General features: G+C 41.1%; 1 protein-coding gene across 1 annotated transcript in view; it reads left to right on the top strand.

Annotated features, from left to right (window-relative positions):
• The first annotated feature begins 3,791 nt into the window (after window positions 1-3,791).
• The window catches only part of col14a1a (collagen, type XIV, alpha 1a), a 144,597-nt gene continuing 132,946 nt past the window's right edge, over window positions 3,792-15,442 (top strand). The window contains exons 1-2 of the mRNA XM_080501030.1: window positions 3,792-3,927; window positions 5,543-5,658. Of these exons, the coding sequence (XP_080357156.1) occupies window positions 5,565-5,658 (94 nt within the window). The 5' untranslated portion in view covers window positions 3,792-3,927; window positions 5,543-5,564. The remainder of the gene's footprint in view (window positions 3,928-5,542; window positions 5,659-15,442) is intronic.

The raw sequence follows: 15,442 nt of genomic DNA, 5'->3' as shown, positions 1-15,442 counted from the left end.
ACAGAAAAATACTTGCTTTGTTTTTCAACACAAAATTGTCACAGAACGATTTTTTTACTCACATTCAGAGCTGTAATTCAAACATGCATGTGCTACACTGATTGTCTGTGATTGACGGTACAATTAAATGATGCAGAAGTACTCAAACCATGGGAGATAGCCAGATGCATATTGTATGATAATGTGATGTTGTTGGATTGCAGGTTTATTGATTAAACATTGTTTATCTATAAACGTCTGTCAGAGCTGTGCAAATATTGATCACGAATGAGGAGGTAAAAAATCACCAGGAAGGAATGTATAAAAGTATAAAAATTAGAAACGAGTAGAAATGTATTAATTTGATAATCCTTATGAAAGTAGACATGGTGGTTGTTTATCTTCATGTAGATTTGTGTTCATAACATCCGGCCTCTCTCACTGAGGAGCGGTGTCCACACGCTTTGTATTTGTTTAGTTTGTGGTCTGCGGAAAATAGGCAACAGATGAAGGTCAGGTCGACGGCGAAGGGACCGGAAGGGAGGAAGACACTGAGAAGAAAGAGGAGGAAGGAGGGTGGAGGACAGAGAATCCTTATACACATGATTATAGTGTTTATGGCATCTGGACAGTTGTTTAGCTAAGCTTGTGTGTGTGTGTGTGTGTGTGTGTGTGTGTGTGTGTGTGTGTGTGTGTGTGTGTGTATATATGTGTGTGTTATTAGCATTTCCTTGTCTGTGTGTGCGTGCGTGCGTGCGTGTGTGTGTGTGTGTGTGTGTGTGTGTGTGTGTGTGTGTGTGTGTGTGTGTGTGTGTGTGTGTGTGTGTGCGTGTGTGTGTGTGTGTGTGTGCGTGTGCTCCAGGGACACACCTGGAGTCATCAGTGTTTCAGCTCAACCAGCCACGGGCATATTTCACCAGCTTCTGTTTCCCATGGCTGGTATTCTTCCCCCCTCAGGGTAAGTCACAAAGTTTCTCCAGCAGCAGAGGAGCCGAGTACACATCCAGGATTACAAAGGGCACTCCAGCCTTTATTCTCAGCCTCACGGAGGAAGACTGCAGGTGCTGTCCGATCCCTTGTGTTACTCATTGTTCTTTGAAAGTGTTATTCTGCATTTGGGATGTTTCAGCTCTCTCATCAAGAGTTAAATGAGCGTGCGATATAATTTTATTGCAAATGTAAAGCTACAGCCTGGAGATGTTTGGGTCCGGCTAACATAAAGCTTAGACAGAGGAGGGAACAGCTGGTCTGGTTCACAACCCACCATAAAACCACTGCTTGTCATTTTTATACTACAGCGCAAATTGAACAGATGACCGTGTTAATAAGGGAGTTTTAGAGGTGCTGGTAGGTCTTAAGATCTGAACGGAGTGTGCTGCAGACATACTGTTTAAACAGATTCTGTCACGAAATACATGAAACATTTAAGGTTTTGCATCTCTTTGTAAGAACCCACAACCAGAATTCAGACGAGGAAAGAGAACTGAAAGATTTGTACTTAAGAGACAACTGTGACACTGCTTAAAATGTACTCAATTACAAGTACTATTCTCAAAAAAGTATGCTACTTTTTAACTACATTAACGTGTCAAAGCATATTTCTCAGATATGTAATATAATGCTACTGTTTTTTTGAATATATAAATACATTTATATATAAAGCAGAACTATTCTGTCCTGAAAGATTAAACTGCAAATGTGCAGATTGATTGGTTTGAATATTAATTCAAAATGTGGTCATTTCCAGTGGTGACTTTGAATTTTAAAAGGGATGAAGTAGATCACAAGGTGTCAATCAAACATAAGTATGAGTAAAATTACATAGTTGAAAGAAAACACTCATACAAATGGCTTCAAGTACCCCAAAATACATCTAAATTGCACCATTGTGAGTGTTTTATTCCTGTCATCACTGACTGCATTGCATTTTGAGTGATTTCACTTTTGTAGCTTCTATCTTGTTGGAGCTCTGCAGCCATAAAATGACAAGTTTTAATAATTTAAATGCTGGAATACTTTATTCTTAGGGTCGGATTTGAATAAATGCATGTTAAAACACTCTTAAAAGTAATATGTGAACCACATTGTCAATATAATGAGGAACTTGACCTAATTTAAATCTTAAGTAAACATCCAGAAGTTTTAAAGACCAGGGACCAGTTGGAATTGTCCCAATTTCAAATTGGGAGCGTTCATATGACAACATGAAATAATGACTGCTTTCCCAATAATTGCCATTATTCTGCACATATAATGTGCAGAATAATGACAAACCTTTTTGTTAAGCCTGAAATAAGCTGAAATTGTGCTTGAGAAGTAAGTAGTACTTATGAACCTATTGAATACCTTTCCTTTTACAAACTATCAAGACTATGCAAAGTGGTTAGTTCTATCTTTGCTGAGAATAGGTGAGAGTAATCTAGAGTGTATCATTAAGAAATATAAAAAACACTAATAAATCTGCCTTCAGGAGGTCTTTGAATTTTCCCACCAGTGTGGAGGAAGCTTCAAATTTCACAAAGTTCAAGTATAAGCAACTATACATTTGTGCAGCTGACATCCCAGATAGATAGATTATTTTTATTTAGAAAACACATTGCCCTATTGTAACTTGTATTTCCTATTTTGTCTAATGAATGTGTTTTAAATGTATAGAGCTTACAGTTAATTGACAATGCAATTCAATGTGGCTATAAAGCTTGTCACATTAACATTCTCACTAGAAAAGTCAGTACTCCTTCTGCCTCTGACTGCTTTTCATTTTAATGATAAAATCCCTTTGTGTGTGAAATGACAACAAATACACTAAACAGCTCTCCAAAATGTGTCACCCACTCAAAAGTTTCAGGTTTCATGAGATTCAGTCATTCATCACTGAAAGCGGGACAATTCCCACGGCCCTGAATGGAGCTCTCGTCTCAGTCAAAAGAATTCTGTTGATATGAAAATGTTCATCAAATCCACTTCAAAAATGTATTATAAAATCGAGATAGGGATGAGACTTAAAAAACCCCAAAAAACATCAAATACATAAAAGATTGAAAATATATGTTGTGTATAACTTATATTGAGTCAAATAGAGACGATGAATATATACTTGGAGAAGTAACTTACTGCCACGTCAGAGTTCCAGAAATTTCTTGTTTTAAGAAAAATCAAGAAAAAGCAAAAACCTTCGTAGAGTTTTTTATGCAGCAAAAATAAATTGTGAACTTGAACGGTTCCACGGGTTTTTTGCTTTTTCTCTGATCGTTTGCTTTGAAACCCCAACTTGGAGCTGAGAGGTGAAAGGCTGCCTGCGTCACCGTGCCTTTAACGCGAGCGCTGGCGGCACGGACGCGCACCTGCTGCGAGCGCGCACACACACACGTTTGCACAAGTCAGACACACTCACGCACGAGTTTTCAGTAATAAACAACCGAGTTGGTCCTTTAACGCCGCAGAGTAACGCCACAACAAGTCCCACCGTGACCACATGGTCCGCACAGGAGGCTTACAGCCGATTGGAGACCTGCAGGTTGGCAGAGGTGGATTTTTGCGCAGCGCCACTGGTGCGCGTCTCTCTCTCTCTCTCTCTCTCTCTCTCTCTCTCTCTCTCTCTCTCTCTCTCTCTCTCTCTCTCTCTCTCTCTCTCTCTCTCTCTCTCTCTCTCTCTCTCTCTCTCTCTCTCTCTCATATAGATGAAGGCACGGGTTGGGACAGGGAGGAAGAGCTGGAGGGCGGGATGCCAGAATAAGGAGGAGAGAAACACCCACTCCGGACTGACTGAATTGTATCCGGACGGAGAGAAGGAGTGAGAGAAGGAGAAAGAGGGGAAGGAATAAGAGAGGGGGACGTTTTGGGAGGCAGCAGCGGCAGAAGCAGCAACAGCAGCAGCAGCAGCAGCTCTTGGTATTCAGAGGATTTCCCCTGGGGATACAAGGACGCTTTGAATTGATGACTGGAGAGGTATGAAAGGGGATTCATTCATTGCGCTGGTGACTGAATCAGTCTCAGGTGTGCGACACTGGATGATTCCAACCCGGTGACTTAATTTGATGAAATCTGATAGTTTGACCCAAATCTGGCCGGGAAACTTCAATTGAAACAATCAGCAATACTTTGAAATTACCTCCGGGGGACACATTCGGGCTGCGGTCAGTGGATCAAACTTGCAGGCTCACAGGCAGGTGGATACATCTGTTTCTGTGTTGATTATTTGCCCCTCCAGAATAAACAGTTTTATTCTTTTTTCCCGTAGCTTACAGTGTATATATAATTTATTTCTATCTCAAATGATGTGCTTTTCGGATCGTTTGTGGTTTTTCGCTTTTTTAATTGGATTCACTGTGTGCGCCAAAAGCATTCAGCATAAAAACAGCAAGCGCACTACAAAAACAGGCTAAATGTAACGTGGGTGACGCCTAAACCCTGGCTCTCATTTACTAATTGCCAAAAGTGGATTGTAGGAAAAGCACGCGATCTGAAGAGAGGAGAAACTTTTCGTGTAATATTGGAAAATTACAGGGAAATTCATTTAACAGAGCCCTGCTGTGGGAGTGCCCCATCTCAAATTAGAGGGATTATCCCTCATTTATTTCTCAAGGCACATTTATTTGTTGCATTGTGTGTGCTTCAGAAACTAATTTCAGTTTATTCCTGTGATTCTTTCATTCACCTCATGTCTTGTCTTTAAAAATGACCCCTTTTCCTAATAGTGTAGGCTCTGCTCTTTTGACCCTGCTTGAATTGAAGGAATCGGATGGGGTTTTGTTTTTTTTGTTATTTTTTCTCATACCACCACAGGACAGCTGCACACCAGAGCCACACTCAGCTTTGAAACTACTTTGTTGGATGCTGTTTAATTCGTTGTGGTGTGTTTCCAGGACAGAAAGAGATGTCTGCACGTGTCTGATCCCCTCACCTGTGATAATGAGTGGGCAGAGTAGAGAGGACAAGAGAGCAGGTGATGGAGGAGATCAGTAGAAGAGCGAGGAGTGGCGAGATGAGGAGGAGGAGGAGAGGCTGCAGGGAACAAAAAGTGAAGGGTGAAAGGAGGCGATGAGATAGAGGAGAAGAGGAAAGGTGCTGTTGTGTTTGCTCTTTTAGGCGGACAATGGCACTCGTGTAATGTTCCTCTCTGGACTGTCAGTGAAGCTGCTCTTCTCTTCTCTTCTCTTCTCTTCTCTTCTCTTCTCTTCTCTTCTCTTCTCTTCTCTTCTCTTCTCTTCTCTTCTCTGAAACAAAGTGCTCCACTGTTTCGCCCCCGGCCTGCTCTGAGTAGGCGTTGGGTTCGGCTGCTGCTCTGCTGTCAGTCTAGACCGTTTGCTCTGTAATTGTGAGAAAAAAGGGGGTTTTTTAGGCACAAGTGATTCCAGATTAGTGAATCGGAGCTGTGTGGGTAAGGTGGGTCTTGCTGACCCACAGGGTGCCTCTGCAGCTGAATGGCATCCATAGTGTTTCCATCACTCAAGTGTCCCTTTCTTTCCCTTTCATTCTGTCTGCTCGCTTTTTTCATTCTTTCTGTGTCAAGACTTAGATTTCACTTCACTTTTTAAACAGGATGTCGTTTCTACTCTTGCAGGTCTAAATTTCTGGTTGTGAGGATGTTGTCGGCGGGGCAGATAAGGTGGTGCGTTTGTGCTCCACTGGTGCTTCTTGCCCTTCTCTCTTACTACCCGACCAAGGCACAGGGTCAAGGTAAGCCCTCCTTCCTCCCCTACAGTCATCTCTCTTCCCCTTCTTTCCTTTCTGGCTGTGCCTTTACAGGAAGTGCCAGTCCTCTTTATCCACGACATTTCTCTCACTTTTAAGTTTTGATCCATTTCAGATCCACAGCCATCCGACTTAGACCACAGTGATCCCCCTCATTCTCCTCGCCTTTATTCCCTGAAGCCGTACTCTGACCTCTGTGACCTACGCTCTCTCCACATCCCTCGTCTCTTCCCTCACCCGACCTCGCTCCCCTTCCTGCTGCTCCACCTTTTTCCACCTCATCCCTGCCTTGTTTCATCTCTCCGTTTGATGTGCGGGCTCAGTCCAATCACACTGCATCACGCTCATCTCATCATCATTGTGCCATCTCACCCCGGCAGCGTGGCAACCCTCTCAGCCCCTCTGCCAATTGCCGCCACGCTTCGGAGAGGTTTTAATAAATGTGCTGTAACAGTGCGCTTCGTGCTGTGACGATTTGCTGCGCAATGGGCTGCACAATACATCACTTAACCTCAGCTCAGTAAATCTGAGTCTTATCAAATAGCAGGTAGCTGTCTGATTTGCATGATAAATGTGACCAGGAATTTAAATTGAAATAAGACTTCCAATTGATTTCCCCAAATTATGTCATTTCGGAGCTTTATCAGCATGTTGGGCTTTAAAAAGAAACAGATGTGTTTTTTTTTTTTTTTTTTTTTTATGAATGAGTTTGGGTGCACTGACACATGCTGCTTCCTCTAATGTCTGATTAGACTGTGATTATATTGGTTCCAGTGCTACATTTCCCAAAAGTAATTTTTTATTCATGTAATCAAGAAAAAGTGTCAAACTGACATATGTTGATAATATTTCTACTGTAGGATGTTTTCTCTCCGAGAATGTAGCCCATTGCAACAAATGGATCCAAGGGTCCTTTGTGAATCGCAGCGTTTCAGTGTGTGTGTGTGTGTGTGTGTGTGTGTGTGTGTGTGTGTGTGTGCGTGTGCGTGCTCGTGTGTGTGTGTGTGTGTATTTTGCACAAGTGTGCAGTTGCATTTGGCAGCTTGTACAGAGGGTCAGAACTACTTTAGCTGTTTGGATAGCGATCATATGAAAATGACCCAGAGGGACACTTAAACATTTAGCTGACTCTGCTCTGCGTGTGTGTGTGTGTGTGTGTGTGTGTGTGTGTGTGTGTGTGTGTGTGTGTGTGTGTGTGCGCCTCACATTCCTTCCAGGATGTGGAGTTAGAGGAGCAGGGAAGCAGCAGGTCTCGACTAAAGGATCATTACACCAAAGTTGCTCAAACGCGATAAACCACAAAATCCTTTTCGTGATCTATATAATAGCTCAATTAAAAGATTAATCTCACTCTAGAATATAATGTGTTTGAAGATCTCCCAGAGGTCCAGTAATCTTTGGTCATATGTGAGGATTGGATGGAGCTGATTGGTGTAATTTACTCACCTTAATGAAAGACACAATTTTTTTCTATATAGAAAGAGTTTATCTTCAGTCATTGAGACCTTTTTTTTCCTGTTCTCTTTCTTCTCATGTTTCCCACTCTTTTTAATCTTCCAGTAGTTCTTTTTTTGTTATCTCCCTTTGTCTATTCCGACCAGCATTTCCATAGTTCATGTTTCTTAATCTCAGGGTTAGAGGCAAGAAAGCAGGATCCCAATAATTAGTTAATGATTTGGTAACAGTGAATTACAACAATACACAAATAACCTCCCAAATAATTTGGGTGTATACCTCTTTCAATCCCTTCATTAGTCAGTGTGTGATAATCATTTGTTTCTGTCCAGCGTGTCCCAATAAGCTGCAACATCTGGTCCGAGGGGATTTGAGCTTGAGGATTAGTGTGCATTCTACCCAGGCAGGATGTTTGTATACACAACAGAAATGTCTGGATATTGTCCGAAACTCCCTCTTAGCGTGTAAATCAACCTAGGAATTGGAAGGTTTCCTTTTTCTTTTAGTTTAGCTGAAAGTAAGAAAATCACAATATTAAAACAGGAAACCACCTTTTAAAGCATCCTTTGTAGAATAGAAGATGATAAATCATCATCTTAAGGAAAAAAAAAAGCTGCATCTTTCACTGAAGTATATATGGGGCGTTAAACATCTTAACCATCTCGTAACACAAACTTGGGCATCAAGCAAATTGATGTGGCTGGAAAACAACGAGAGAACTTATCAAACATATCATCCACAGCATGGCTGTAAATCGCCTTCTTGGTGTTCTTATATTTCTTGTCAGTCAACTTTCATAAGTTTTGTTGAAGTGCACCATATGTGAAGAAAGCAGACTGACAGTCTGTGCTGCACACGAAACTCCGGCTGCATAAGTTCTGTGCTCTTCTGTCTGACCTGTGCGAATGGCTCTGATTCTCGTATTGCTGAAATAGAGTGTGCAACAAAGTGTATCATTGTTTCTCTCACGAGCTGTTTCCCCGGCCTTGAAAAGTATTGCAAAGGGAAATGTAAATTCTCTTCTGTGTTACGGCTCAGAGGGCGTTATGAGTGACCTGTGTTGGTGTTTACACAGCAGTAGTAACAAAAGTAGGACAGATGGCTGAAAGATACTGGACGACACTCTAAGCTCTGAATATATTTTCAGATGAAAACATTGCTGATAATCAATTAGGTACTTGTTATGAACAATAATGGAGGAATTCCTCAGGCACTGGATGTATGTGCAGAGCGCTATTTGCTTGGATGGGTTGAATTAGCAAACGGGACAGAAATGTCTCAAATACATTTCTTTTAAAAGTTAAGTAAAGTGTTGCAACTCTTCTCAAAAATTACACAGATAAAGGCAGGCTGGGAACATTTATATCAGTCGCCCCTCACCGCACCCTCCATCAAGCCATCACTCCTCCTTTTTCTCAGAACTTGTCCTCTGTGTATACATGTGCTCACCGTGCGCACGGTTAATTATTATGATGGCTGACAGGCTGGGTCAATACCACACTTCAGGCCACATCACAACGGATCAGGTGGCCCGGATCACTTTTTAACAGGCGTGTTGTAGTTTTTGTGTTAGTATGTGCTTGTGTGGTGAGTGTGTGTGGTGAGAGGGCAGCCTGGTGAATCAGCATGAAGAGAAAACTGTTGGCCGGTAATCTCAGTTATAATGAACAGGGAGAGGAGCCAATGATGAGAAATCATTTATTCATAAACAAAAGAGGAGATGAGATGAAACAACCTGTTTTGAATTCATAAATTGTGAAATTATCGGAACCTCAACCACTGTCACTTTGCCACTGTTGATTTTAATCTGGGTTTGTCACAATCATCGGCCACTTAAGACTTAAATGGGGTATTCACTTGAAGGAGCTGTGGAGAGCAGGACGTGCTCTAATTCTGCCCCTTTGTTAAGGTCAGACAATGTACAAAAAGTGTTTTGATTATTTGTTTTTGTATGAACTGAAGATTTCAGTTTGGCATGGATTGGCGCTCCAAAAAAAAAAAAAAAAAATACAGCCAGTTCCCCTCTGCATTTACAGCTCACTCAACATCAATATGCATGCACAAGCCAAATTACACAGTATGGGCACCACAGCGTGGGCACAAAAAGTGAGCGTCAGGTGAAGTAGCTGCAGAGTGAAAAGCATGAAATAGACTACGAGCATTTTGGAACATAGATGTGTTTCCTTGAATCACAGAGTGGAACGGTGTGCAGAGCCTCAAGTGACTGAGGGCTGAGCAGATATTGTGGAAGTATATGATTGTGTGAATCAGCTGGAGACTTTTTTTTTTTTCTGGAGGAGAAATGGTTCTCACATACAGCTTGTTTGAATTGAAATTGTACCCGGCGCTGCATTTTTTTTCAGTTCGCCATTCAAAGTGAGCTATACTAGGAATAAATAGGGTGACTCATATTATACAGTCAAACCAAGAAACTAACTTGAGCCTTCACATGGACCTTTCCACCTCTTTATTCCTTCACCTTCTATTCTCACTCATGTAGAGAAGCAAGTTTCATTAATTTGTTGATGAAAATATTCTACATCTTAGCTCAACCTGTTTGAGCTTTTTCTGCCACAAAGCGGGAAAATGCATTTACTTCAGAAAGCATTACAGTTCTTTAGAGCAACAGTTAAAATATGTTTTTCTGGAAAATAGGCAAATAAATGTCATTGAGAGTATCTTTGAAGAAGTTAAAGGGATAAACAAGGTTTTTAATTGTACAGATAGGTTGCTGAGGGCAATAGTGTAGTCATTAAAATATATTTGATTTGACAAGTTGTTTGTATCGAGAAGAGATTGTCCACCTATCTTGTATATCATTATATTGCTGTTTCCAATTCAGGATTGTGGGAGGCTGCAGCTGACACACACACACACACACACACACACACACACACACACACACACACACACACACACACACACACACACACACACACACACACACACACACACACACACACACACACACAATCAAGTGTAAAAGTCCAAGCCAGCTGTTCAGAAAGCCCTCAAACTAGGGATCATCTCAGCACTAACCACCAAAATACTGAGTCCTGCTACCTGTAAGCATGCACGTATCTTTGTTCTATGTAGTTGTTCACATAGCATTGAATTGAATTGCAGAAACTCTTATTTTTGTCATTAAGTTGTATTTTTTTGCGATTATACTATAGTTTCCAATTGTTCAAAATACCAGTTTGAAGTCCTTTTACTCATTGTGCCCATGTGGAGTTTAAAGCATAAATCACAACTGATTAGCTCCTCAATGTGCAAAAAGGTTTATCGTTCTTTCAACAATAAACCATTTCCTTATATGTTTGATTACATTTTATTAGTGTAATTTCTTTATATTTTATTGTTTGTCGGAGATATGTGCTTTAACCTTGAATATTCTCTACAGATATGAATGAAATAAAAAGCAACTTTTATGTGATCGTCATTAAAAACAATACTCTTAATTGTGATTGAATATAATTTTGGCAAAGTAACAGCAGGTGTTCTTGGGTTTATTTCCCATTTTCTAACCCTGAGAGAGATTTTCTCCATTCATCTCTCAATTAAAGAACATGTTTGTTCGATTAACTGGTGATTTGAATGTGCGGCTCATAAACAACAAACGTCAACCTTACTTGATTTGTTGGCTGATGATGTGGCGCCGTGCGCTTCCACATGAGTGAGAGTAAAAGGTGAGAAATGAACTGAAGTGATTACCAGTTCTGGTGAGCGTCACAGCAGCAGGACCTGATCTGGTTCGAGGAGGACTATGGCTGTAGCGGAAAGACCAGGCGGAATTGTTCTAGAGTGCAGCAGGAAACTAATTCACATGTCACTCAACACAATCGTAACCAGTGAAATTAAGTTTATGAAGATATGTTTCAGCTCGTGCCCAGTGTTGGCACATTCATGTCCTTCTTTTTCATTTTGTTTTGTAAAGGCACTTTCTTTAAAAGAATCAGTATTTATCATTCAAATGTATATTAGTCTTTTGTCCCTGAAAAGTTATCTACTTTCTGATGAGTGCTCAGGAAACAGTGGGTTTGAAGATGGATGATCTGTATATCTGATGAAATGTTGTCTTCTCATATCAAAATGCAGGCATCACTAAACCTTGAAGTTAGTCCTCCCTTGCTGTTTTCATGTTTTCATGCTGTTACTTTTCAATTGTTCTCGAGGTGTTGGGCCGGAGCGGATCTTCAGATTTGTTTAGATTTGTTTAGTGGAGAGGCACAGGGGATATCAAGTGATAAACATTAACATTAACATTCAGCTTTAGCTTTTGTTATCTAAATTACTTATTTGTATTTGTAAAGAGGATGTATCTGGTATCTTCATTTTTCACTTTTACTGTTATTATTTGCTTGGACATGTTATCCTGGTTGTTTTCTTTAGTGTCCCTTTCTTAAGTGCATTTAGTATGCTATTTAATTGAAGGATTAGAGTATGAAAAACAAGAACAACAATGAGCTGGAATTGTCCATTATCACACAGTGTAACATTTATTTCAGGTTTTCTTTACCGACAAGAACAGCCACAGATATCATCAATAAGTCTAGTCCTACACTTCCTGTTCAAATTATTTTCAAGTTTAAGTTGTTTGAGCTGTTTGTCATATAATGACAACGATGCATAACGATTGACAGTCCGGGGCCAGTTTTTTCATTTTTGTTTTACATTTATGCAGAATATTACAGTTTTTTTCACCAGACTGACCATAAAGCACACTGTTGACACTCAGGTCAGTCTTTTGTACAAACTTTGCTGAAGACACATCAGGAGCTGGGTCTGGTCTGCCTCTGGGGGGCGTCGTCCTGGGGACTGTTCTGGCCATAGTGGTGGGGCGCTCAGCAATGTGGGTCACTGACCGTGGTGTGGGCTCCTGACCGGCTGGGTCGGGGTGGTCCCTGTGGCGGGGGCCCCCATAGTTGTAGGCTGTGGCTCCTCTCGGTGTGGATGCCCCCCCTCGGATGGTGTTTTCTCTCCTGGCTCGTCAGGGCCTGGCCATTCTTACATCAGTCTTTATATTTTGTTATGGGCAGTTAGGGTTGGTGGTGTGGGGGTGTGGCTGTGTGTGTGTGTGTGGGTGGGTGTGTGCGCGTATTTGTGTGTGTACGTTCGTGCACGTATTTTAATTTTAATTTTATTCTATTTTATGTGAATTCATTGTATGAAAAGTGCCCTAGAAATAAAGTTTGATTTGATTTGACAGATGAGTCTTGTGGAAAGGATCTTTGTTGCCGAGCCGATCTCTCACTTCGGTAAGCCATGAAAAGGAGGGGAAAAAAGGTACTAAGTCACTAAAGCAGTGGAGTGGAGAGCAGGAGAGGAGAAGATAAAATGAAATGAAATGATTAAAAAGCAGAAAAGAGGTAGAGAAGGAAAGATGAGCGGTAGAAAGGGGTTTAAACCCTAGGATGAGGAGGGAAGATGCGATTAAAGAAAGGACTGTTCCATAAGAGCAGTGAGGAGATAAAAAGAGAGCGAGAGAAAGAGAGAGGGGGGAAAAAAAGTCAGACTGGATTTAGGTTAAGTGCTATCTCGGTGAGCAGAGTCGTTTTTGTACAAACAGGATGCCGACTGCATTGAACGGCGTGAATTGTGGCGCTGAGCAGGCATCAAACACATGCACGCACTCGTACACACCTCCCCCATGTCCCTCATGTACAGTACAGTGTCTGCTGGTGACAGAGTGAGCTCGCAGTTGTCATCCATAAATCCTGAATATTAGTGAAGCCACTGTAGCCTGGATGCTCATGGTGGAGTCAAGCTTAACTGTAGAGGGGAGACAGAACACAGGCAAGGAAAAAAGAAGAGTGTGATGTGCAGGAGACAAGATGGGAATGAGGAGACAATAGGTGAAAAAGAAGGGATGAGAATGGGATAATTATAGGACTAAGAAGGGAATTCTAAAGAGGGGTAAGGAGGAGATTGTGAACGGTGGAGAGAGATAAATCGTAAGAGAGAGATTTAGAGAAAACTCCAAATAAAATGTTGAATCAGGAGATTGTTGAGCAAAAAGGCAAAAGATTTGGACTTAGAAAGGAATAGAACCGGAGAGAAGCCAAAACTGGATGCTGAATCAAGTCAGGAGATGGCAAGAAGAAGTAAGCAGGAGTTGTAGGGATGGAGAGCAGAGATGAAGTGGAGCAGCGGACTGTGTTTACACATCGAGCAGGAAACCTTCCCAGCTTCCCCATATTCCTAATCCTGGGAAGAGTCGTCTCTTCTCAAACTGGGGTGTCAAGCCATGCTTGTATCGCTGTAACCCAGATAATTCCAGTTCATACTGGGCTCCCAGTTAAAAGACTCTTCTGGTTCACACTCCCTACAGAGTTAGGAGATTACTCACGTTCAGACTGGAAATCAGAGCCTTTGAATTAGGGCTGAGCCGTACGAGGAGAGAACGTGTCAAATGTCATTTTTGAAGGGATTTGTATAATTTTCACTGCGGGGGTTTGTAATTTTTATTTTTTTTTTTCCTTCACCGAGCCCTTAGTGACTCAGACTATTTATTGGAGCTAAAATGTGTTGCTGCACAGTCGTCACAAAAGTCCTGCCAAATGGTTGAGGCTGCATTTACTGCCTGGCAAGGAGTTCATATGAGTAGCTGGTCGCACCTCTCTTCAGATAATTTGCCCTCATCTGCACTCCTGAAGGTCGGAGCAAGTTTAGCCGTCTTGTCAGGATTTGTGTGGTATTTTTCTTCTAATTATGTTATTGTGAGATGCAGAGATGGGATGCATAGTGTGTTCCACAAAAGCATCTTGGCACTTAAATCCAGAGAGAAGGAGATCTTGGAGCATATTTATGGCTGTACAGTGGTAAATATGAACAGACGTGGGGGGGATTGTGAAGGGATAATTTATATCCGGGACCGTCATGTTCTAACAGCATGTGCAGCTATTATAGTCCTGTTCTGTAATTATAGATTCTGTGTCAGGTATTGCCTCCAATTTATAGATTCTGACACCGATCAACGTCATAGGATAGAGGTGCCTTGTTTAGTTTATGCATACATTTTTTATATGTATGCGTGTGTGTGTGTGTGTGTGTGTGTGTGTGCGTGTGTGTATGTGTGTTCATTGAAATGCAAAGCAAAGATCGGGACAATTTTCACTGAGTTATTAGTATCCTGTCTGCCAACTCAATTCACCGACTATCAAGCCCACTAAATGATACCCGAGTACTAATCTGCCCAGCTCTGTCACAGGCTTAAATTATTCATGGGTTCTTATTGTGTGGAGTAATTATACCTTTTCATTCTATGCATTTTTAGTATTTGATTGGTTGCATGGTGTGAAAGGGAGCAAAAGGTAAAAACTGTGAAGTCCTGCAGTCCGTTTGGGGAAAAAAAAAAAAACTCAAACAGCTTCATGAGGCTGAGTAACAGAAAGTTCAAGAAGTTGAACCAAGTTTTGTGTTAATTTCTAGAACAAAATCACAAGGATATTTTAGAATAAATGTTCAAAAGCTGAACTTTTCAACCTTCATCAATGATTGATTTTATTGGAGATATTATGGTATCCGACAGTTTGATACATTTTCTCTTTTAACACAGGCCTTTTTAGTAGATTCTATTCAATGGGATTACATTTTATTTTATTTATGTAGCGTCAAATACAATATAGTCATCTCAAGTCACTATTCCCAACTATTCCACTTTAACAAGCGCAGGAGATGGTGGGAAGAGAAAAGCTCTTTTTTAACAGAAAGAAACTTGCAGGACCAGAATCAGAGGTGGAGACTTTCTGCTGTTCTGGTTGGAGTTCTGGGATAGAAAGAGACAAATGGGGAAGACAGACTGACAGGATTGTGAGGAAGGATACAAACCCTCATTAATGAAATCTGAAGTGAGCAACAATTATTTAAACTTAGCTTGAGTGTCTATGGCAGTGGTGGTCTAGAGGTCAGAGAAAGGAAAGCGAGTGGTTACAGGTTTGAATCCCGCTGCTGACTCTGGTTCTCTGAGCAAAGATCCCAGATGATGGCAGAAGCTGCACAGTGGCAGCGCACTGCTCCATATAGATGGTGTAAATACAGAGAATAGATTCTGCTGTACAATAGTTGACTGTTTGACAAAGTAAGGCATTGTATTCTTATAGGAGAGATGAGCGCAATATTCACACATCAGCTAATTTTTAATTCGACTGAAATGAGGCTCGTCTCTGTGCGTCTACCTTTTTAGATATGTACCAAAAGTGAACATTCATTATATTGCGATATAACTCAGGTTATGAATGATTGACAGACTTCACAATACATTTGGAATAAAGAGATTTATGAAGTTATTCCTTGTCTCCAGTCCAATTACATG

Source organism: Blennius ocellaris (assembly GCF_963422515.1).
Source record: "Blennius ocellaris genome assembly, chromosome: 8".
NCBI classification, from domain to species: domain Eukaryota; kingdom Metazoa; phylum Chordata; class Actinopteri; order Blenniiformes; family Blenniidae; genus Blennius; species Blennius ocellaris.
Note: the sequence above shows the minus strand (reverse complement) of the source record. Positions and strands in the feature narration are given on the sequence as shown.